General features: G+C 42.1%; 2 protein-coding genes across 3 annotated transcripts in view; one reads left to right on the top strand and one right to left on the bottom strand.

Annotated features, from left to right (window-relative positions):
• Positions 1 to 12,365, bottom strand: part of masp1 (MBL associated serine protease 1) — a 28,812-nt gene extending 16,447 nt beyond the window's left edge. For both annotated transcript variants that reach the window (XM_044201562.1, XM_044201563.1), the window contains exons 1-8: positions 12,211 to 12,365; positions 9,896 to 10,118; positions 5,530 to 5,707; positions 4,858 to 4,989; positions 1,118 to 1,314; positions 897 to 1,044; positions 651 to 769; positions 179 to 257 (exon numbers count right to left, since the gene is read on the bottom strand). In XM_044201562.1, the coding sequence (XP_044057497.1) occupies positions 179 to 257; positions 651 to 769; positions 897 to 1,044; positions 1,118 to 1,314; positions 4,858 to 4,989; positions 5,530 to 5,707; positions 9,896 to 10,118; positions 12,211 to 12,215 (1,081 nt within the window). In that variant the 5' untranslated portion in view covers positions 12,216 to 12,365. The remainder of the gene's footprint in view (positions 1 to 178; positions 258 to 650; positions 770 to 896; positions 1,045 to 1,117; positions 1,315 to 4,857; positions 4,990 to 5,529; positions 5,708 to 9,895; positions 10,119 to 12,210) is intronic.
• Positions 12,366 to 13,394: 1,029 nt separating this feature from the next.
• On the top strand, positions 13,395 to 18,028 carry clrn1 (clarin 1). The gene is made up of 3 exons (XM_044203367.1): positions 13,395 to 13,928; positions 15,348 to 15,527; positions 16,940 to 18,028. Exons 1-3 carry the CDS (start codon positions 13,676 to 13,678, stop codon positions 17,203 to 17,205), a joined length of 699 nt encoding a protein of 232 aa, XP_044059302.1. The 5' UTR covers positions 13,395 to 13,675; the 3' UTR covers positions 17,206 to 18,028.
• Positions 18,029 to 24,943: the final 6,915 nt, after the last annotated feature.

The following is a 24,943-nucleotide window of genomic DNA, read 5'->3' as shown; positions in this document are numbered from 1 at the left end:
ATCTCAAGAACTGTACTCGGCTGAATGAAAGAAAAGAAAGAAGAAGCAGAGTCCGGGACAGTTCGAGTTCTTCGTGCTGACTACGTGTTTCTCATAAGGGAAACTCTGAGTTTAATATTCGCTTCACGTTGTGGACTCACGGAGTCGGAGCCTCAGGTCTTAAAGGGTGTTGTCTTACTTTGACAGTGAGGAGGACTGCTGCTCCACGACCCGTCAGACCGACAGTCCATCTGATAATGATCCAGATACTCTCCGTCCTGAAGCAGAGACATCAAGACACAAGACAGGAAAACGGCTGGACATCATACAAACTCTTCATCTATATATTGATTTTGGGAGAAACTAAACTGGTTCAAAATAAAAACCAGGTTCTGATCCGTGCTGTCCTTCAGAAAGTGTTTGAACCACTAGAGGGCGACAGAGCCAGCAGCAGCGAAGAACTCGAATCCTTTACTTTAAAGAACCATCACATTGGTCGCAGCTGGGTCAGGTAAAACTCTCCAGATAACATTTCTCAAACACTATCTTCAGAAATATGATTCATTTTCATTTCATCTTATTTCATTTGGAGCGTCCATTTAACCGGCAGTGTTCGTCAGAGCGAGCGTTGCCTCGCTGGTCTCTGAGCAGGAAGCAGGAAGTGGTTTTACCTTCAGCAGCCTGTATCCAGGCGCACAGCTGAACAGGATGTGGTCTTTGAAGGAGTATTCTGATTGGACGGGGTTCAGCAGGGCATTGGGCGGGATTTCAGGTACCAGACACTGACTTCCTGTCAGGAGAAAGAAAAAACATTTAAGGAAAACGTTTTTATGTTGTTTTAAAAAAACACGTCTGATGACTGCATGTTAACAGGATGTGTGTGTGTGTGTGTGTGTGTGTGTGTGTGTGTTATCCACCTGTTGCTGTGTATGTGATCCTCCAGCCGAGGTTTTCTCCTGAGTTGTCGCTGTGGAAGGAGACGGTGACGACGTTGCTGTCGGTCTGAATCTCTCCTGGAGATCGATTTCCGCAGAACGGACCGAACTCGCTGCTGCCCGCTTCGATCTGACACACAGACAGCCGATCGGTGACAAACAGATCAGGTGTGTCTGTACAGGTGTGTGTTTGTTGTGCTGACCTTGACGTGGTCGTAGGGACAGCGGACGTCGGGGTGGTCCTCCACGTCAAAGAGGGGGTCAAACCGGAGGCGGAGCCTGAAGCCCGGCTCCACCTCGATCCTGTACAAACACTCTGAGCTCTTCGGGTACGGAGACGGAAAATCAACGCTGCTCAGAACACCGGAGCGTTCCCTGAACACACCGTCACTGCACTCCACTGAACACACACACACACACACACACACACACACACACACAGTGAAGATGTTAAAGGATCTGTTAATGACAAGTCTCTGCGGTGGTCTGAGTCCACACCATTAGTTGAGTCACTCAGGCTCTCACTGGCTGTGTGACAGCTGATTGGACAATAATACCTGACCAGCAGCAAATGGAGGCGAGCTCAGGCAAGAAAATGCGTGTGATGGCTGCGGCTGCTGAAAACACAAATCTTAACATGGAGACTAAAAATCTTTATTATAAAATAAAATTATAAATTAAAATATTGAACCTCAATCACAAGACAATAAATGGAAAAGATTCAGTTCGCGCAGCCTTCGGCCTGTTAACCTGTTAACCTGTTAACCTGTTAACCTGTTAACAAAGTCGCAGAGGGAAAAGTGAAGGAAAGCAGCAGCTTGACTCCATTTCACATCTGATCAATCAAGAGTTTCAAACAAACCCACATTTGGACGGCCGAGTGTGTGTGTACTTGTACTTACTACACAGTGAGGACTGAAACATGTATTTTACCTACAGAGTGAGGACATGTTGGCCGGTCCTCACAACTTCAAAGGTGTTTGAAGGTTACAGCTTGGTTTGAAGGGTGAGGGTGAGGGGCTTGGGAATGCATTATCTCAATGACGGTCCTCACAAAGATAGAAGCACAAGGGTGTGTGTGTGTGAGAGCCTCCTCCACACAGAAACATGCAGAACATGTAAATATTTAGCACCAATCAGCAGCTACTATCAGTCAGACAGAGGTTACAGTCCAGATACTGAACACACAAACACAAACACAAACACACACACACACACACACACACAAACACAAACACACACACACACACACACACACACACACACACACACACACACACACACACACACACAACACACACACACACACACACACACACACACACACACACACACAAACACACACACACAAACACAAACACACACACACACACACACACAGTTGCAGCCACTTCATAGGTTGTTCGTCTATAAAGAAGTTATTAGTGTGTGTTTTCCTGGAGCTGAAACATGTTACAAAGGCGTTCGGTGTTTGTTTGAGACTGTGACTTGTTGGCAGCAGCCTGTAATCAGGATCAGGCTGCTGGAATTCAAATCTGCTGTGAAACACAGTTCACATAGAAACACGTTTAAGCTCATTGTGTTTGAAAAGCTCCAACACAGTCTGAGAGCTTCCAGTGAAGTCAGAGAGGCTGCAGGATTACAGCTTCCCGAGGTCAACTCACTCCCACTTTAACATCAGACAACATAATCCACTTATATACAGCATCCACTTTAACATCGTACAATGTACAACACAATACACTAATATGTACATCCACTTCAACATATCGCACTCCACACATGTCTCCTCTGTTCCTGTCCTCATCACATGTAGGCCGGGAGCCTCGTCCAGGACGTCATACGTCGGGCCATCGCAAGTTTATAACAAGCACCCCCAAGTCGGGCCCCTTTTTTGGGACACAGGGGAAAGTAGCGTAATAAGATTATGGGGCTTGCTGCCATTCTATTTTAAAATATCACCCAGAACTACCGTCCGCTCAAGAACGATTCTCATCATGAATGATCATTTTCCAGCACTTTACGGTGAATATCACTGCCGTACCTGCATATAGAAAACTTCCAATGTTCAGAAGCTTCAGTTTGAGCCCAAGATGACCTTTGTATCTTGAAAATTACACTTGCTGTGGCCTAAATTCTTCACTGTACCTCAAATCCAAGAAAACTGAATTTTCAGTCACTAGCCTTCCAAATGGGGGTAAACATATTTCTTGCTTCTAACAATATGTTCACATGTACTGCTACTACTGCTATCTGAAGTGAAGAACATGAAAAATGAATCCTACAGTAGGAAAACAGATGCTTATTAAATGGTATTCAAAGTGTTTTATGTTGTATACGCACAGATAGCTTGTCCAAACCAACACACTCAATTAGTGTTACAATACAGACTAGCATGTGATCAATAAGCCAACCATCAATAGTTATGAATATTGCAAATCAATGTGCACCTAAGTACTTAACACTTAACAACAGGACTAAGGACTCATTGCCTGCACTTATGTAAAGCCAAACTGGCCCAGATATATCCTGGTTCAGACCCAAACTGTATCAGAGGCCACCAGGCCCATTTGGAAGACTAGTGACTGAAAATTCAGTTTTCTCTGATTTGAGGTACAGTGAAGAATTTAGGCCACAGCAAGTGTAATTTGTAAGGTAGAAAGGTCATCTTGGGCTCAAATTGAAGCTTATGAACTTTGGACGTTTTCTATATAAGTAAGGCACTGATATTCACCATAAAGTGCTGGAATAGTGAAAAAAGGTAGCAGAAAACATCCTGAGGGCTGGTCGTGGCTCCCGGCATAATGGAGTTCCACAGGGATGAATTCTGGGCCCCTTTTCTTTAACCTTTACATGTTCAGACACATCAAACATCAACACCACGCTGATTATCGTCATTATGCAGATGACATACAATTATACATTCCCTTGTCCATGAATGATCTCAGCTCTATCACCACGCTTGTACAATGTTTGGGGATAAACACCAGTGGATGAGTCATAATCTTTTACTCCTAATAAAGAAAAAACAGAAGTGACAGTTTTCTCAGGTCTCATGTAGACTGTGGAGCTGCAGATCATTCAGAAAGCACATTACACTTTCCTGTACGCACCAGAACAGACTTTAAGGTTCTTCTGCTTGTCTATAAAGGTCTGAATGGCCCATCATATATGTTAGATCTGCTTAAAAGCTGTGATCCAGTCATCTGGTTCTGATATTGATTCTGTACCAAAAGTCAATTCACAGTCTGAGAAGCTGCCTTTAGTTTTTATTCTGCTGGTTTCTGGATCGGCCTCCTGAGATGAGCTCAGTCTTCTTTCTGTTGCCTTTCAATCATGTGACATTCATCCTTTGTAACCGAATAATCTATATGCGTGGCTTCCTGTATGCTTGTTGTGAAATTATTACTATTAGTATTGGTATCATCATCATTATTATAATTTTCTTGTTCCTTCTCTTTCTTTTCTTCTTAATCTTCATGTAAAGCACTTTAGCTCTCATTACTTTATTTTAATTTCTTATGAGTTCATCCATCACACATAAAATCAGGTCTTTAAATCTCTTTAACTCAAAGGGCAACAGAAGTTAAAGGAGTCAAGGACACAAATGACTGTATAAGAGTTATAACTAAGACTCTGACCTTTGACCTCTGTGCTGCTGGTTGTTTGTAATGTTGGTAATCTGGGAACCCTGCTGGTCTCCTCACTGTCAGTCTATATATGTTGTGTTTACACAGTCAGCAGCTTCAAACCAGCAGCAGAAGAAGTTTTGTCCTTTCTTCAGTCTGCTCTCCAGAGGATGAACCCTTCAGATTTTAGTGACTCCATGGTCTTTCCTCTAGCGCCCCCATCAGGACAAACTCTACATGTTTAGCTTCACTGCTGTTCAGACTGTAAGAACAGAGAAATCACTTTGAGGTTATGAAACCATCAGCAGCCTCACCTCTGCAGGTGCGGTTGTCAGAGTGCAGCAGGTAACCATAGCGACAGGAGCAGTAGTATCCTCCGATGTAGTTGTGACAGAAATGATCACAGAGCAGGTCTTCATCACTCCGGTCACTGCACTCGTCTACATCTGGAGGGAAGAAGAGAGGAAGAAGACAAAGAGACGCGACACAAGAAGTCAAAACTAAACAATGTGTATTTATCAAGTGTCTCAGAGTACGACATCACCTGTCAAGTGTCTCAGAGTACGACATCACCTGTCAAGTGTCTCAGAGTACGACATCACCTATTGTGTTAGTTTGGTGTCATGCTGCTGCTCTGTGTACAGTGACGCAGATAAACAGATGAGTAGACTGACAGCATGCGAGTCTACTCGGGCTGATGACTCGAATCATCACTAGTTACCAAACTTACACACCTACACACATAAAACCTACAAATAAATCATCTTTGCATTATGATTGTTGTCTAATACTGTCAGAAAACTACAGCATGTCATCACAGTTTCTACTCTAAAACACTTGAGGTTTTCTCATTCACTTCAATACAGTCAGAGTTTGATCACAGCAGCACCTGGTGGACGTTAGAGGAACTGCAGCCCAACAGACGTGAGAGTCGTCTGGATGTTTAAAGGACAGTTTGTGTTATAACCCGGTTCTCCGGTCCTCACCCACAGCGCTGTAGTGAGCCATGAATCCAGAGTATCTCTCCTCGTTGGAGAAGTCGGAGGAGAAGAAGACGCTGAGGGAGTTTCTGGGGGAGGTGATGAGCTGCTGAGCCGGCACCGCCTCCGTGTCCGTCTCCTCCCTGCCACAGAACAAGGCCAGCACCTCCCCCTCCGCCTCCACCTACAAACACAACAACACATGTGAGACATCAGTCGGTTTATTCATCAAGTGCATCGTGAAAATACAGCTGACGAGTCAAATCTGCAGGAAAATCTGTTTTTCATTTAGTTGATACGGAAGGAACAGCGGTGTCAGTCGAGGCCACTGTTTAAACCTGAAAGCAAGGATCCATCCAGCTGCCCCCCCCCCCCCCAAACTACATTTCATCCCTCCACTTCATCTAATATCCTTCCATCTCGTAGTACATCTTGTATCACACCAACATTCACCTCCCTGGTCTTTGGGGAGTTGAAGGGTTAATATGTACTACTTCTTTCAGGAAAATCTGTTTTAATAATAGAAAAAGTACAGACTTTATCTCTTAAATAGACCTAAAACAAATACATGAAAAATAAATTCAATTCACTTTAATGACCACACAACAAAAATAAAAACAAATATAAACAAACATTTAATACAATGCAACACTTCAAAAAGTTTAATGTCATTTCAACTACTAAAAAAAACGTATTATATTAGACTAATTATTATTTATGATGTTTAAGAGATGACATTAGCTGTCTGATGCTAGCAGCCCGGGCAGGTGCACATCTTTACTGAGAGATAAATCTATAAAATATCTGGAGGGATTTTAATACTCAAACGCTTCAGTTCGCTCACTTTTACCGACGTTACAGCTGTCAAATACTTAACAATATAATATAATAATATCCACCGGGGCACTTAAAATAATGTTATAACAAAAATCACTTTCATTCACAAAAACAAACAAAAAGGAGTTTCTGCTATAAAAGTTACTGGACGTCTCCCGAGAGATGATTTTGTTTCCTGTTTCCTGACGGCAAAATGAACAAACTTTTACTGACGGAAGAAAAAACAAACAAATAAAGAAAGAACATTCAACTTCATAGTTATTGGAGACTGAGGAGCTTTAAGACTGCAGCCTCCAGTCTTATCTGACATCCACCACATTTACACTGTGTGTCAATGAACAGCAGGTCACACTTCACTAAAAGCCTGTTAACATGCTGCTAACAGAATAAAACCCCCACACACTCTGCCTTTGTTTGGCTATTCAACTCTGTGTGTGTGTGCGTGTACAGACCATATCATCTCATTAGTACCAGTCGCCTTCCAGCAGCTTCTTTAACATAAAACGTGTCAAACAACAGAAACTGGTTCACTCCCGTCACTCTTTGTATTCATTTATTTTATTTCTTATTTTGTTTAATCTTGAAGTATAAAATACTCTTAGTGTGTACATATGGAATATCTGAGGTCACGTAGCTTTAACTGAGAGAAGAGATGTGAGGTAGCTTTATAGATAAATATGAGGAGATGATTTCTTCTTGTCAGTAAAGTCCCACAGAGAGCAGAGGTGAGTGTGAAATGTGTCACTAGTGATAAAGTGTGATGGTCTATGATAATCAGCTGAAGTAATGATGGAGCAGCGAGACAGACCAGGACTGAACAACAGCTTTAGTCTTTAAGTGTCAGTCTATATGACCCTAAGTCACTAAACTGGACATTGGATCGTTAACATCACTGCAATACTTGAAATAATTGTGCAATATTCTGTGTTTAATACTGATGTGCAATATACTCTGTTTTCAGTTTAATTTATTGATATTTATTCATACTTCTATTACTGCTGTGCAATATCCACCGTCTCATAATCATCTTAATAAGCTACACTTAACTTGACAGTTGATGCACTATTACTTATTACTTATATTTTACATTGTATTATTATACCGTACATACTTATCATCAACCGGTAATCCACGTTGTACTTTACACTTATTTTAATTTTATACTTATATCCACTTTGTACTTAATTTATCTGACCTGTATTATAGTGTAATATATTTGATTTGTTTAGTACTTGTGTGCTATTCCTGTGTGCACTGACGTGACAGTGAGCTGCTGTAACAAAAGAGTTTCCCCACGGGGATCAATAAAGTATTTCTGATTCTGAATTCTATACAGAAAGTCTAGTTTGAGACAGATGCTGAATATGAGTCTTGAATGACTTGAATGAGTCTGCTGTCAGGCCAGATTCCTCAGTGTTTGTATGACTCATTTAAAGCTTTAATGGCAGGACAGTCAGAGACAGTGGTGGATGTGGAGAATATCTTGTTCTTTAAAACATCTTTATGATTCAGAAGATACTGTTAGAAAACATCAAAGGTCGGCTGAAGAGGAGTTAGAGCCTGTAGAATATAAAACTGTATCATCTGCATAAAGATGGACGTTGAAGTACTGATTAGGAAGAATAATGCTATTTATGTATAATAGTAGTAGTACATAGTAATGGACCAAGACTAGACCCCTGTGGTACCCCATTACTGACTGACTCAGCACCATCAGCTGCACTTCTTGTTTGCAAATCAGACACGCATTTTTTAAAAACTCCTATAGGTGTTATTAGGTGGTGGTTGCTATGGGGTTGCTATGGTACAATCCTTGTATATGTAAAGTTGTAAAGATTTAGGATATTCACATGTTGTGTTAAACAGGAAAATCTCCACAAGTTAACGCAAATTTTTACCAAATTTGAATGACAAAATACGGAAAAATTATCTTTTTTGAGCTTCATGTTGTTGGTCTCCTGTTTGTTTCTCTGTAATTATTATTATTATTATTCCTACAACAAAATGTCCAGCAGGTTCTCCTGGTGTTACAGTGAGTGTGTGTGTGTGTGTGTGTGTGTGTGTGTGTGTTTGATGAGGCGTTCAGGGTCCGCAGCAGACTGTGGAACAACAGCTCCATCAAATTAACATAGAAATCCACAAAATCTGGAGTTAGCCTGCGTGGATGTGTTTCTGACTTAGGCTCCCTTCGGTGACACATTTCAGACTAAAGACCAGTTAATTGGAGACGGCTTGTCCAACTGGGAAAAAGCTGATTTTTGGGTCAGTGGTTAAGGTTAGTCTCAGGAAAAGAATGTAAGTCTATGTAATGTCCCCAAAAGTGACGTAAGTAAAAGCGTGTGTGTGTATCTGATGTGTTATTTACTTTATCCACACACACACACACAGAGCAGTGCACTGTGGGAAGCCAGTTAGCTGGTCTCTTTTGTGTGTTGCAGCTGCTTGTTGTCGAGGGCAGGTTGCCGCGGTGCGTTGCTGCGGCACCCAGTGACATCATTTGAATATGAATGTGTGTATGTGTGTGTGGCAGGTGGCAGTACATGTTTAGTCTTTCAGCTGAAGCTAAATCACTTCAGTTTATATCACAGTGACTTTATAATATAAAAGTCTCGCTGTTGTTGTTGGTTTTTAATTATCTTTACTGAAAATGACCAAGTTTTGAGTCTTATTCTTGTTTTGATAATATTCAGGAAATGAAGGTCTGAAGATCAGAAATCTGGATCAGGTGTTTTCCTGCCACAGGGTCCTGGTTTCTATCAGGGTACTCAGCTAGCATATACAAGCTTCTCAACATCTGGATCAGGACTTATCTAGATTTATGAAACCAGGATCTGATGTGTTTATGTGCAAACACAGAATCAGGATTTGAGTGTGCATGTAAACATTCATAGAAGAAGTCCTGTCTGATTTTACTGTTTGTATCTTAAATGGAGACTTTTCTTTGTAAATCAGGACATTGTTTTTCCAGCTGTTGAATCTGTGTTAAAGGTCCAGTGTGGAACATTTAGGAGGAGCTATCGGCAGAAATATAATATTTATAAGTATGTTTTCATTAGTGTAGAATCACCTGAAAATAAGAAGTGTTGTGTTTTCGTTAGCTTAGAATCAGCCTTTATATCTACAGAGGGAGCGGGTCTCCTTCCACGGAGGCCGCCATGTTGCCCCGGCATGTTTCTACAGTTGCCCAGAATGGACAAACCAAACACCGGCTCTACAGAGGGCCTTTATCGAGTTTCACAGCCACCGTAGTTTCTCCTACACGCCTGGAAGGGGAGGGTGAGGCAAGCGGGATTCAAATGGTTGCAAACTGCAGTTTCACCACTAGAGGTCGCTAAACCCTCCACACTGGACCTTTAACTTTCTTCCTGTAACTGATTTAAAGTGAAGACACCAGACAGCCGTCAGGGCCGCGATGTGAAGTCTGAATCTCCTGGATCAGTTTAGTTTAATCAGACATATAAAACGAGTTGTTCTTCCTGCTGCGAGATCCAGCAGACATGAAGGAAAAAGTACCCATGATGCCCTGCTGCCTCACCTTGACGTAGTCGTACTCACACAGGTAGGACGGCTCCAGGTCAAAGTGGCTGAAGTAGAGTTTGATGTGGAAGCCGTCGGGAACGCTGACGTTCCAGCGCAGCTGCGTCTCTCGGGGGTACGGCTCCGGGAAGTTCGGCGACTGCAGGCTTCCGTACATTTGTGAGAGAGACAGCAGCTGAGCGTCGACCAGGAACGAGAAGAGGAACGGGAACAGAAACAGACTGAGAGATAAAACAAAGATTCACATCAGTTTGATTTCTCTGGACCTGTCGTCTGCAGCACGACGCGGATGCTTAACTTCAAACTTCAAATCAGTTTTTCTTTCTCTGAAGCACAAAATACATTTTCATTCATGAGAACAACATTTCAAATGTCCTGAAATCAAAACAGGAAACATTTCAGCAGGAGAATATCTGAAGTTTTATGAATAGTTTTTAATCCTACGAGCTGTTTTAAATCACATTACATCATCTATTGTCCTAAATCCCCCTTTAAATTGTATTCTGATAATTCTGTTATTCTATTGTTCCCTGAGGTTATTATCTAAAGATATAGTTGCTCTAGATGGCATTGCCCTGGCCTCCAGCAGCACTGTAAGGAACCTCTGAGTTAACTTTGATCAGGATTCATCCTTTAACTCCCACATGAAACAAACTTCAAGGACTGCCTTCTTTCACCTACGTAACATTGCAAAAATCAGGCACATCCTGTCTCAAAATGATGCCGAAAAACTAGTCCATGCATTTGTTTCTTCTGGGCTGGATTATTGCAATTCCTTATTATCCGGCTGCCCGAATAAGTCCCTTAAGACTCTCCAGTTGATCCAGAATGCTGCGGCACGTGTACTGACAAGAACCAGGAAAAGAGACCATATTTCTCCAATATTAGCTTCTCTGCACTGGCTCCCTGTAAAATCCAGAATAGAATTTAAAATCCTTCTCCTCACCTACAAAACTCTTAATGGTCAGGCACCATCGTACCTTAAAGAGCTCATAATACCTTATTACCCGACTAGAGCACTGCGCTCCCAGGATGCAGGGTTACTTGTGGTTCCTAGAGTCTCCAAAAGTAGACCGGGAGCCAGAACCTTCAGGTATCAAGCTCCTCTCCTGTGGAACCAGGTCCCAGTTTGGGTTTGGGAGGCAGACACCATCTCCACATTTAAGAGTAGGCTTAAGACTTTCCTCTTTGATAAAGCTTATAGTTAGGGCTGGCTCAGGTGAGTCCTGAACCATCCCTTAGTTATGCTGCTATAGGCCTAGACTGCCGGGAGACTTCCCATGATGCACCTCTTTCCTCTCTCCTCCTCTCCCTCTCCGTCTGTATGCATTTTTATCCCGTTACTGCATGTTACTAACTCGACATCCTCTCTCTCCCGTAGTTCTGTGCTTTCTCGTTTCTCTCCTCTCTCCTTCTGTCGCTTTCAGCAGGTATTTCTGCCTCCAGAGCTGCAGAGTCTGGATCTGTGGTTGTGGGCCACCTGCTGCCCCCGTGTTCCTGCAGAGTCTGGATCTGTGGTTGTGGGCCACCTGCTGCCCCCGTGTTCCTGCTCGACAGCTGCTGCTACAGCTGTTGTTATTGGCTCTGTTACTGATACTGACATTATTACTCCTATAGCTGTCATTCCTATTATTACTAATTTATTAATATTAATGTTACCACTACCATTACATTATTACTATTTCAAAATTATAGGTGGTATTTTCATTGTGCAATTCAGACACAAAAAATATTTTTTTCTGATGCAAAATAAAAGAAAGAGGAATGTAAAACACAGAAGCTGCATTTTATTCTTTTCTAAAGGTTATTGGCTGCCACTGTGGCCAATCAGCTTTGAGTTCAATGTTTATTTCAGCGTTGAGCCATTTTTCTCTTTTCTATTCAAAAATAAGTAAAAACAACTCCGTTCACTTCAGTTAGTTTTACTGATTTATTTAACTGTTCACACACACACGCACGCACCCACACTCTCACACATGCACGCGCACGCACGAACATCAGCTCTGAGCTTCAGGGTCGAACCCTTTGATCACACCTGATGTTGGAGTAAAGCTTTCATGCTCCTCATTAACAAATACCAAATCATAAAACAGACGCGTTTATTAATAATCTTCTGCAGAATTATTGATTCTTAGAGACCCGACAGTGAACTAAATAACTGGAGGATCAATAAGTTACTGATCAACTGAACCAAACCTCCGAATAATAATCGTCATTTACACTTGAACGAACTAAAAACTACTACAGGAATATTAACGGATCATGATCGATCCGGTATTGATTGATTGGTTAGTTATAAACCAGTTCACTGACCTCATCCTGCAGCAGGAAAGTTCACCATCAGCTGAGCTCCTGCTTCTGTGTCAGGTCCGGTCCCTCGAGCACTCCAGTCTTACGTATGACGTGTGTGAAGAGCTCGGCGTCATCACGTCAAGTCTGCGAGCCGAGGGGCGGAGTAATACTGCAGTTGTACTTCACAGAGGGAGTGCTGCGGCACTTCATACTTCACATGTTAGGACATGAAATATGAGGCTTTGGAAAGAAAGAAACTACCCAACAGTTTATATTAACGGAGCTTAAACGATTAGTCGAGTAATCAATCAGTTGATTCGTCAGGTATCAATAAATGAATCAGGACTGTTCTGAGGACTGCTTCATGTCTGAGTCGCTTCTTGAGCAGAAACACTTCATAGTTTCATTTGCTGCTTTTCTTTGTCTTAAATGACAATGACGTCTCTGTTTCACCTGCGCGCCTGCGCACAGAGGCAGGTGAGCGGCTCATCAATCGATCATTGATCGATTGATTGATGGAGAAAAGCATCATCAGCTGCAGTCCGATACAAACCGGTTCAACATGAGCTCCAGCTCCACCAGCTGCAGCAGCAACATCCTGCTTTACATTAATGCACGAGGAATAATAACCTGATGATAGAATATATAACATAATATAATATAATATATTATAATATAATATATTATAATATAATATAACATAATATAATATATTATAATATATTATAACATAATATAATATATTATAACATAATATATTATAATATAATATAAAATAACATATTATAATATAATATATTATAATATAACATAATATAATATATTATAATATAATATAACATAATATAATATAATATAACATAATATAATATAATATATTATAAAATAACATATTATAATATAATATAATACAATATAATATATAACATAATATAACATATTATAATATAATATAATATAATATATTATAATATATTATAATAATATATATATAATATGTTATAATATAATATATATATAATATATTATAATATAATATAACAGTATGAATACATTGCAGCTCTGATACTTCAGTGCGGTTTCAGTACTTTCACACGAGTCAAGGACAATAAAGTTCTCCTGAATCAAGTGTGACCGGGGGGGGGCGCCACCTGACCCCCATATAACCGCGCCCCCGGTGCGCGTGCGCGTGCAGGAACCCCCATCTGTCACACACACAGCAGTTTACGGGACATTTATGCCTGGATGCCCCCCCCCTTCTGAAACCCGACCCCTCGTTGCCATGGTGACCTGCACACCACGGGGCCGTGGACTCAGCGGACGTGTAGTCCTGCAGCAGTCATTATTATAATTATCTGGTGTGGGCCTGTTCTGCGGGTGGAGGTGGAGGCTGTGGGGGTTTCTGGGGGGGTTGTGGTGGGATGATGCCCTCCTCTGGTCGTCCTGCCCCGGCTCCTGCAGCCTGACACGCAGCCTCCCTGCCGCCATGCCGAGCCGACAGAAGCAGCTCATCTTCTCCATCTCCGGGCTCTTCGGCTTCTCCTGCGCCCTGACGGCCGCGGTGGCCACCGGCCTGCCGTTCTGGCTCTACGGGACCGTGCTGTGCCGGACCGGGGCCGAGCTGGTCAACGCCACCGGAGCCGAACTGGACAAGTTCCTGGGAGACCTGAGCTACGGGCTTTTCCAGGGACAGAGGGTGAAGCAGTGCGGGCTGGGAGGGAGACCGTCCCGGTTCTCATGTGAGTGTTTGTTAGGCACACACCTGCGGACTGACCCGCTGTCATCACACAGGTAGAACACGCCGTGACGTCACGAGGGGAGCGCAGGTAACACCAGGTTTACAGCGTGCAGGTGAGCTCACCTGCTCATCAATCATTCACAGCTTTACTCTGTGAATTATTTAAAGACCTGCTGTGTTTCAGGTGCGGTTTTAAATATATAATACATATATATACACATATAAATTCTGATATGTTATTATCAATTAATATTTATTGATTAAAATGAGCTCCACCTTTAGCAGCTGTGGTGAGCACATTAATAATCCTATAATATAATATAGAATATTCTGCATAACGAGAACTTTTACTTTTGGTGCTTTAAGTTTATTGTGATACTTCTGTGGTTCACGTTGCCGCTGACGACCTGCTGATCATCTCTGTTGACACTGAGCCAGAGAAATAGGAACACCTGTGTGATGTCACGCCGTAACCATAGAGACCGAGATCAAAGATTGATTTGCTGAATCTCATTTTAACAGGAACTAAATATTTTGGCACAAAGTTACAAGTCTGATCAAACTAACAGAGGAAATGAGGAGGAGGCCTCCGGGCCGCTGTACCTGGACTGGGTCCAGACCAGAGACTGACACCAGACCAGGACCGCTCAGAGATAATCCAGACTCCAGTTCTACAGTTTAATCAGCTTCAGTCTGTGAAATGATGACGTAATCACGTTCAGGTTCTGTCTCTACACCTGAACCAAGAACAAGACTTCAGGAAACACCACGGATTAGTTTCAGAAGATTTGTTTTTCTTATTCTATTTTCTTACTGACGTCTTTGTGTTCATTCATTATAATAATAATAATAATAATAATAATAATAATAATGATGATGATGATGATGATGGTAATAAAGTGCTCTATTTGCGTATCTATGAACCTTTGAACTGAATCCTCATGAACATAGTTTCAAGAAGCACCTTTGAGTTCTCTGGATGGGTTTTGTGAAAGCGCCTGTGGAGGCCTGAAGCCGGACCAGTGCAGACCGACTGGTCCCAGTTAATGAGAGCAGCCGTCCTTCACTAACGAGCTTTCTGCCTGACTGGATCGGGACTGACTGTACGAGTTCCGACGAGGAACAAAGCAGCTCTGTTCCCGAGCGGCAGGACGACGGCTGCTTCGGCAACACGCGAGGCTCCACGTGAGCCTTCAGGGCCGCGAAGTCCAGCCGTCAGATAAACGCAGAGCAGCAGAAGTAGAAAGTAACGTAACGTGGAAATGAGTAAAGAACCTCGGACGCACCGGGAGGCTGTATGATGAGCCACGGTCTCTGTGGGGCGTCGGGGACCGTTCACGCGATATTATATTCACACTCACATTATATCCAGGAGGTTCTGTATGAATCCACTCACCTTGAAGTCTGTTTTCTCTCCCAGTCTTCCCAGACCTGCTGAGCGCCATCCCAGCAGGCCTCCACGTCACCGTCATCTTCTTCTGTGGTGTTGTGATCCTCTTCTCCTCGGTGGCCACCGGCTTCTTCTTCTTCAACGCCTTCGGCAGACCGTACGAGACGCTGCAAGGCCCCATGGGACTTTACCTGTGGACCTTTATCTGCTGTGAGAAACACATCATCACATCACCTGTCACTGATAAAACCACCGTCCGCTGACGGAGGCTGTTCTCACGTTTCATAGTTACACCTGCGAAGAGCGATGCACTATAATTCATATATCACCCTCGTAATCGGGAGCCTCGAGGCCGTTACCTTTCTCATTAATTATGACGGATCAAAGGAGGAAGTGAGATGAGGAAGCGTAACGAGCAGGTGGAGGTGGACGGGGTGGGCGGGTCAAACGCAGGACTTTCACCCAGGAGACCGGGGGTTCGTGTCCCATGTGAAACCGAAAGTCAACGTTAAGTTATTTTAAGCTACGTAAGTGAAGTTACGTACGTAAATTAAGTCACGTGACTTACTGTGAGTTACTAACACAGCGTACTTATTTTAACCGTAACCGTGAGCTTTTCCTAAACCTAACCAGACTACGACGTTAACCACGGGTTTATTGTTACCATGACGACGGAGGTCCGGTGCGCTTGTTGCTGGACATTCGTAGGATTATTCGCGAAAAACGGTGCGTTACTTTTCTTAGATGTCTACGAGCCGCTGTACGAGGATACGTTGCTGTGCGTTACTGACGCTGCTAACATAAATACTACTGTAGACGTGTTGCCCTCAACATCGATCCATCAGCTATACCTGCTTATCCCTCAGAGGAAGGTTTACCTGGACAGGTAAAACAGTCACAGGGCTGACAGACGGACAACCGCTCACATTCACTCCTACAGGAAACTGCTCCGACTCGGACTTGGTACCCGAATCATTGTGACACCTCAACTGATTTTAGCAAGTGCACCTTTAATTCAGGTAAACAAATTTACCTTGATGATGAGAACTCGTTACTGTACAGCAGCAGACTGTCTGTGACTGGAAAGAAAGACGTAAAGTAAAAGCTTTCCTTGTAGAATACTAGCATCAGCTGACCCAGTGCATTCTGGGATATCAGCCTCCGAATGGAGCGATCACTTTAAACTGGATTGAAGTGAATTTACAGACGATTAAAGACGCAGACGAACGGTCAGTGTGTCGTCTGATAATAGCTGCAATTACAGCAACAGAGACCGAGGCAGGGGAGTAATCTCCATCTGTCTGTTGGTGCACACCACCTGTCGGTCAAACGCTGTGGGTGGTGTTATAAACCCCCCCTCCACCTGGCATTAACCTGTCATCTACATTTCCATTCATTCACTTCCCGCCGCTTGATGTTCAACAACAACCAACATCCGATCGGAGCGACAGGTAATGAAGCAGCAGCCTCGGAGACTCAGCCGAAGGGCTGTCCGCATACTTTTGTCCATGTAGGACATCGTCATATTCATACACATCTGCCAACCAATCAGACAAGTGTTTTCTCTATAATTAATAAACATTTGAAAGATTTGCTGACGGTGGCGTCTGTCTGTCCCGCAGGTCTGTGCAGCTGTCTGGTGATGATTCTGTTCGCGTCCGAGGTGAAGCTCCATCATCTGTCCGATCGGATCGCCAACTTCAACGAGGTCAATTTCGTCTTTCAGACGTACAGCGAGCGCTACGACCGGTCCTTCTGGCTCTTCTTCCTCGTCTTCCTCCTCCACGGACTCAACGTCCTGCTGATCCGACTGGCGGGAATCCAGTTCCCCTTCCAGGAAACTAAAGAGCCGGACCAGAGCGGGGGGGCGGCCGACCTCATGTACTGAGGAGACCTGAAGCGTCTGTGAGGCCGAAGCCTTTAAAGGACAATAGACTGAGAAATGGTGACGAATGAACTGATGACCTCATCCACACAGCGGCCATCTTGAGATACGTCACACTTCACTTCCTGTCTGAAAAACACAGAGAAACTGGATCTGGACACAGCTCGTTGTTAGATATGTAGCGCTGAAAGGATTCGTCTATAGAGCTGCAGCTGTATTTTCGTTATCGATTATTCTGCAGATTGTTTTCTTTATTAATCGGTTAAAGGTTTAGTCTATAAAATGTCAGATTCCCAAGATGACGTCTCGTTTTGTCCAACAGTCAAAAAGAGATTCAGTTTACTGTGAAAGAAGACAGAGAAAACCATTAGATCAGTCAATCAATACGTTATATTTATACATTACATTAAAGTGGAAATGGAAACCTTTTTGCTTTGACTGTGAAGTAAATATTGATTTCACAGTGTAATAATGACCATCAGCGTTTATATTGAGACATCATTTTCCCCTGAAACAGCCTCCATTTACGGCCCCAACCTCTTTCGGTTGTCTTATTGTATATGATAACTGAATATTGCACAGGCAAATCTGATGACACACTACTTATCTCTGCGCCTCGTTTCAGTCGCACGGAGTAAACTGGTCTTTTGATTTCTACAGCAGCTAACCCAGTTCGCTTTTCTCAACACATAAAGAGCTTCTGTCTGCTTTGTGTCTCCATTATAAAACGGTGTAGTCCCTCATTCGTCCAGGAGCGTTCCATCGTAGAAAAGGTTTCAGTCGTAGTCGTCTGGATGCTGTTTTCAGAATCAAGACGTTTCGGCTCCCATCCGGAAGTCAAACCAGGCAACACTTTTACTCAATTCAGTGCAGTGAGGAAAACTGCAAAGAACGGTACACAGGTGAGACCAAACAGCCACTTTACAAAAGACTTTATCAGCACAGACGACACGCTAACTCAGGATTACAGAGCGCCGTGCGTTTGCATCTAAAAGCTACAAACCGCACATTTGAAGACAGCGAGGTGGAGATTCTAAGTAGAGAGAAGAGTTGGTTTGAAAGAGGAGTCAAAGAAGCCATTTTTGTGAAAAAAGAAAACCCCTCTTTGAACAGAAATGGTGGTCTGAGATTCAACTTGCCCAAAGTTTACCACAGTGTATTAACACCGTGGTCAAGCCAATCACATGCTAATCAGGTACTTAACAGTGATGAGGGAGGTGCAGCCAGAAAACAATAGGCCTGATTACTGATTACTGGGCCATCATGGAAACTATTAGGTCAGTTTCAGGTGAAACTAGCTAATCAACAGATACTCAGGTAGACTCCTTCCTGAGGGCGGGGCTTATGTAACACAGAGTAGCTTAAATTTCTGAGTTCTCAGACCATTTTCACAATTGAGAAAGACTTCCGGATGGGAGCCGAAACGTCTTGATTCTGAAAACAGCGTCCAGACGACTACGACTGAAACCTTTTCTACGATCTCCATTATAAACTAAATAAATGAACAAACCCCCCCCCACGCTGCTGAAGTTACGTGTTTGTGCGAAGCAATGACGTTAATCAAACTATGTTATTACGATGCAGTGCACATCGTTGCAACAGCTTTCGCCTGTTCCCAAATTCAATATAAAATGGTGACAAGTCCAGTGAGCGTGCTTCTGTCTTCGCTCTTATTTCCACAGTGATCATTTCTTCACGGAGCTCGGCTCAGCGCTTGAAAACGCTCGTCTGAAAAGTCCGTTTCCACTTTAAATAATGTATATTTGGAAATTTTGAAAGTCAGTTGATCGTTGTAAAAACATTGTCTGGTTCCAGCTTCTCCAAGTTGAAGATTTATTGATCGTCTGTTTATTTATCACAGTACATTTAATCACTTTGAGCTCATGGACACTTGTCATTAATTTCACTTTATTAACTGATTAATGAAAAGCTCTAAAAAATATGTAGTTTATAAACTTTTATTAACTTGAACATAAAACGGTTGTTGTTATTTTGTCCTTGTCTTATATTTACCACATGCTTTACTGTAAGTTTTGTATATGAAGGTATTTGTCAGGCAGCACAACATGAAGCATGCTGGTGTTGTCACGCGCATGTCATGACGGATGGTAGATGAAGGTAGACTCACGTCTTCAGCAACTACTGTTTATTTTCAGCTGGAACATTAAAATTACTTTAGATTCAGTCGAGTGAACAATGTTTGGTTTCAATCAAGATAAAGAAAATAAATGAAATAAGTTTATTCATATAATTAAAGTTCAAACGTGATTTTAATCTGTTTGTGGGTCATTTTTCACCATTTATTTAGCCTGTATGTGTTCACATGTAGTCAAACTGTCCCATCAGAGCAGCCGAACCAGCAGTCAGCAGCTCCTGTCTGCAGTGGACCCGTGGACGGACAGACAGCTGTCTCTGGATCACTGTGAGACTGAAGGAAACTTAGAAACAGCAGGATTCTCAGGCAGGTTCTGCAGCCGCTTCTTCTCTGGCGTCTCAGCTGGTTTCTGGAGGTTTATTCTGGACGGACGTCAGAGACGATGACGTCCTCTGGAAGTGTGAGTCGCACTGAACGATTCGATGTGAGTTTCATGTCTGAGAGTTCAGACCTGACGGAGTTAGGACTCTGAGGAGGTTTCTGACTCAGATCCACCTCCTGCAGTATCTCTGCCTCCCCCTCAGCTCTCCGGCGCCCCCCTGGGGAGGCTTTAGTCTTTATCTTTTGTCTTTGTCCTGCTGAATGTCCACATCTATAACAGACCAGGGTTAAAATATCCTCCTGAACGATGAGTTAAATTAACGAGGAGCATGCTCATCCTGTCTGAATGAGTCTTTAGTGATCAGGCAGGTAAAGTAACGAAAAACACAAATTACTCTGACTGCCAAAGGTCGAAAGTCAACACAAACTATAGAAAATCAGAAATTGCACAGGATTTCTTCCTCACCTCAAATGCTATGCTGCTCAGCAGCAGAGCGCTCAGTGCGGCCACTGGTGGTCGGACGATATATTACAGCAATACTGTAGTTTAATTTCTTTCTTCTGCCCGATTCACGACTGTCGTACTTAAAGGTGAGAAATCCAATACAAACAAATACCACGATACAGAGCGAACAACGACACAGCAAGTAATGTAACTGCCGTTAGCTAGGTTGCGGGTTAGCTTAGCTAGGTTGTTGGTTAGCTTAGCTAGCTTGTGGGTTAGCAAACTCTCCCTACAGCTGCTGCTGCGAAGCTAACAGCCAGAGAGGACGAGACGGTTTCCCAGAGCAGCACAGCAGCTCCAGACAGCGACGCTCACAACTCTCCTGCTGCTACAGCTAACATCACAACAGCAGCAGATCTTAAACTAGAGAGTCAGCTGAGTGTCCGTGGGCAAGTCGTTTAACGTCACCTGACGCACAGATCACGGCTGGAACAGTGTTGTGCGGCTCGGTCCGAGCCTCTCTGTGGGTTTCCTGTTCACAGAGCCGGGGCTGAGTGCGAACACCGGAGGGTTTCAGCGCTCACACTGAACGCACAGCTAGCGGACCGCGAGGAGATACTGGAGTAGAATCGCTGACACACCTTTAACCCAGAACCTGGACATTTTGGTCACTCATCAGCCAATAAAATTTCAAAATAAATTCAGCTCGCTGTTCATCTGTTACTGCTCTGGTTCGCTCTCAGCTCTCAGAGCGTCGTTTTCAGAGAAAAAGCTGTAAAAAGCCTCTGAACGCTTCCTGCTCAGCAGCAAACAGCAGCCAGACGCAGTCAGAGAGCAGCTGCTGAACGTAGCGGAGCATCTAGCTGCTAAAGAGCCAGATGTTTCCCTCAGCAGCTGCTGGAGACCAAACACAGAGCTGACAGAGAGAAGACCGGACTGACGTCCATCAGGAGACACAGACACGCCTCCTGATGAAGCGTCATGTGACTCTGACACGCCTCCTGATGAAGCGTCATGTGACTCTGACACGCCTCCTGACGAAGCGTCATGTGACTCTGACACGCCTCCTGACGAAGCGTCCTGTGACTCTGACACGCCTCCTGACGAAGCGCCGTGTGACTCTGACACGCCTCCTGATGAAGCGTCACGTGACTCTGACACGCCTCCTGATGAAGCGTCATGTGACTCTGTAGCTGCTGGAGGCGGAAACAAGCAGCTGTTCAACATGTCAACTTAAAAGGTGACGATATGTTGACGTTGTGTTTGTTTCTGCTGAAAACAATCAAAGCATCGGTTGGTGCGGCTTTAAGAATCATAAAATCAATGATCTGTCGAGTGAGACGGTTGTTTTGTCCTCCACGTCCAGAGACGGCTGCGTCTCTCTGAGGCTTTGGACTGAGGCTTTGTCCCCCATTGTGATGTGGCTGTATTTGGTTCTGAATTACGGACTTTGAAGGAGGACAACAGTCTGACGAGGCCTTTCTTCATCTCGTCCCCTGCAGTGACACTGACACTGTCAGTCTGTCTCATCGGGAGCTTTGGACCTGGACGTGTTGACACCACAGAGTGAATCAAACAATCCGGTCTGACGAGGACCCGGATCCTCCTGTGAAGAACCCGGCCACGAGGTCCTGCGGGGGGTCGGTGTCGTGTTGTTTCCATCATGTGTTTAATCGTGGTGTCTTGTTCAATAGGACGGCCAATTTAAGGCCAGGATTTCATCCGGATGCTGGCAGACTGGGACTCAGCTGGACCGCCTTCAAGCTGTCGGTGCACTGAAACAACATCTATAATCACATGCGAGTCAGTGGAGTCGACTTTACATCAGACCTGCTGTGTGAGGAGCTGGACTCCGTATGTCACTAATTTAAAAAAATATCAGTCGATTTATGCAAAATAAATGATTTTTCACGTCTAAAAATGGTAAAAAGTTTCTGCAGTTTTTCCTCTTGTGATGAATGAGATCAGTGTTGTTAATATTGATCATATTAACGTTATTCCCTGTGTAAACATTCATGGATTTCTGCAGGTGCCGTTTTTATTGAAAGATCATATGAATCAGAAACATCTCATCTGAAGTTCAGAATTCAACGTGAGAGAAAATCTTCTGAAATCTCGTGTCTGTTTTTATATGAAATGTGACTCATCTTATATGTGAAGAAGTATACTGCATCGCATTATTCTTGTACTGTACAATTTTGTTTTGAAGTAAATAATGTGCAGTTTGAATATTATTAAAAATATAAGACAAATATGATGATGAAACTGTAGGAGTCCTGTTTTATTTTCGTTATTTAGTTTAGATTTGGATCTTTGATTAGTGGACAGATGATTTTTACCTTTAAGACTCAACTCAGGGCAATAAAACCACCTTGTGTGTGTGTGTGTGTGTGTGTGTGCAGTGTGTGTGTGTGTGTGTGTGTGTGTGTGTGTGTGTGCAGTGTGTGCGCGTGTGTGTGCGTGTGCATGTGTGTGTGTGTGTGTGTGCGCAGTGTGTGTGTGCGTGTGTGTGTGCGTGTGCGTGTGTGTGCGTGTGTGTGTGTGTGTGTGCAGTGTGTGCGCGTGTGTGTGCGTGTGCATGTGTGTGTGTGTGTGTGTGCGCAGTGTGTGTGTGCGTGTGTGTGTGTGTGTTTTCAGTGTGTGTGTGTGTGTGTGTGTGTGCAGTGTGTGTGTGTGTGTGTGTGTGTGTGTGTGTGTGTGTGTGTGTGTGTGTGTGTGTGTGTGTGTGTGTGTGTGTGTGTGTGTGTGTGTGTGTGTGTGTGTGTGTGTGTGTGTGTGTGTGTGTGTGTGTGTGTGTGTGTGTGTGTGTGTGTGTGTGTGTGTGTGTGTGTGTGTGTGTGTGTGTGTGTGTGTGTGTGTGCAGTGTGTGTGTGCAGTGTGTGTGTGTGTGTGTGTGTGTGTGTGTGTGTGTGTGTGTGCGTGTGTGCGTGTGTGTGTGTGTGTGTGTGTGTGTGTGTGTGTGCAGTGTGTGTGTGTGTGTGCAGTGTGTGTGTGCGTGTGTGCGTGCGTGTGTGCGTGTGTGTGTGTGTGTGTGTGTGTGTGTGTGTGTGTGTGTGTGTGTGTGTGTGTGCAGTGTGTGTGTGTGTGTGTGTGTGTGTGTGTGTGTGTGTGTGTGTGTGTGTGTGTGTGTGTGTGTGTGTGTTGAATAAGAAGCCTCCTGTCACTCAGGTGAAGCGTCACTCTGATCGGCTGCAGGTAAGAGCTCACATCCTGGACTCGGTTCTCTTTAGAACCAGTTTGGACTCTAAAATCTGACTTAACATCTTTTTGCTTCGACAGCTGATTTCAGAGCAGCGGAGAACAAATGTCTTTGTTCTTTATCACAACTATTGATTTGAAAATGATGTTTTGCTGTTCGCTAATCATAAAGATAAACAGAAACTCAAGTTGAATTCTTCACTAATAGTGAAGAACACTGAAGGTTTCAGGTGTTTGTGTTAGATTAAAGATTTGACACCGGCTTCATTATTAACTGATTATTAACATTATTAACGATTATTAACTTTATTAACTGATTATTAACTGATTATTAACTGATATTAACGATTATTAACGATTATTAACTGATTATTAACGATTATTAACTTTATTAACTGATTATTAATGATTATTAACTTTGTTAACTGATTATTAACTGATTATTAACGAGTATTAATTATTATTTGATTATGAACGATTATTAACTGATTATTAACTGATTATTAATGATTATTAACTATTAACGATTATTAACAATTATTAACTGATTATTAACATTATTAACGATTATTAACTTTAGTAACTGATTATTAACTGATTATTAACTGATTATTAACGAGTATTAATTATTATTTGATTATGAACGATTATTAACTGATTATTAACTATTTTTAACTATTATTAACGATTATTAACTGATTATTAACATTATTAACGATTATTAACTTTAGTAACTGATTATTAACTGATTATTAACGATTATTAACATTATTAACTGTTATTAACGATTATTAACTGATTAATAACATTATTAACGATTATTAACTTTAGTAAGTGATTATTAACTGATTATTAACTGATATTAACGATTATCAACATTATTAACTGATTAACTGATTATTAACTGATATTAACATTATTAACTGTTATTAACAATTATTAACTCCTTATTAACATTATTAACGATTATTAACTTCAGTAAGTGATTATTAACTGATTAACGATTATCAACATTATTAACTGTTATTAACGATTATTAACTGATTATTAACATTATTAACGATTATTAACTTTAGTAACTGATTATTAACTGATTATTAACTAATTATTAACATTATCAACATTATTAACTGATTATTAACGATGATTAACTTTATTAACTGATTATTAACTAATTATTAACGATTATCAACATTATTAACTGATTATTAACGATTATTAACTTTATTAACTGATTATTAACGGATTATTAACGATTATTAACTTTATTAACTCATTATTAACTGATTATTAACGATTATTAACATTATTAACTGATTATTAACTTTATTAACTGATTATTAACGATTATCAACATTATTAACTGATTATTAACGATTATTAACTTTATTAACTGATTATTAACTAATTATTAACGATTATTAACTTTATTAACTGATTATTAACTAATTATTAACGATTATCAACATTATTAACTGATTAACGATTATTAACTTTATTAACTGATTATTAACGGATTATTAACGATTATTAACTTTATTAACTGATTATTAACTAATTATTAACGATTATCAACATTATTAACTGATTATTAACGATTATTAACTTTATTAACTCATTAT

The sequence above is a fragment of the Siniperca chuatsi genome, linkage group LG7 (assembly GCF_020085105.1).
Source record: "Siniperca chuatsi isolate FFG_IHB_CAS linkage group LG7, ASM2008510v1, whole genome shotgun sequence".
Lineage (NCBI taxonomy): Eukaryota > Metazoa > Chordata > Actinopteri > Centrarchiformes > Sinipercidae > Siniperca > Siniperca chuatsi.
The sequence above is the reverse complement of the archived record's forward strand: the minus strand, read 5'-3'. Positions and strand labels throughout refer to the sequence as shown.

Coding starts and splice junctions, on each gene's coding strand:
- clrn1 (XM_044203367.1), top strand. CDS start 13,676: ATGCCGAGCCGACAGAAGCAGCTCATCTTCTCCATCTCCGGGCTCTTC. Junction 13,929..15,347: donor GAGACCGTCCCGGTTCTCAT/GTGAGTGTTTGT, acceptor TTTCTCTCCCAG/TCTTCCCAGACCTGCTGAGC. Junction 15,528..16,939: donor CCTGTGGACCTTTATCTGCT/GTGAGAAACACA, acceptor TCTGTCCCGCAG/GTCTGTGCAGCTGTCTGGTG.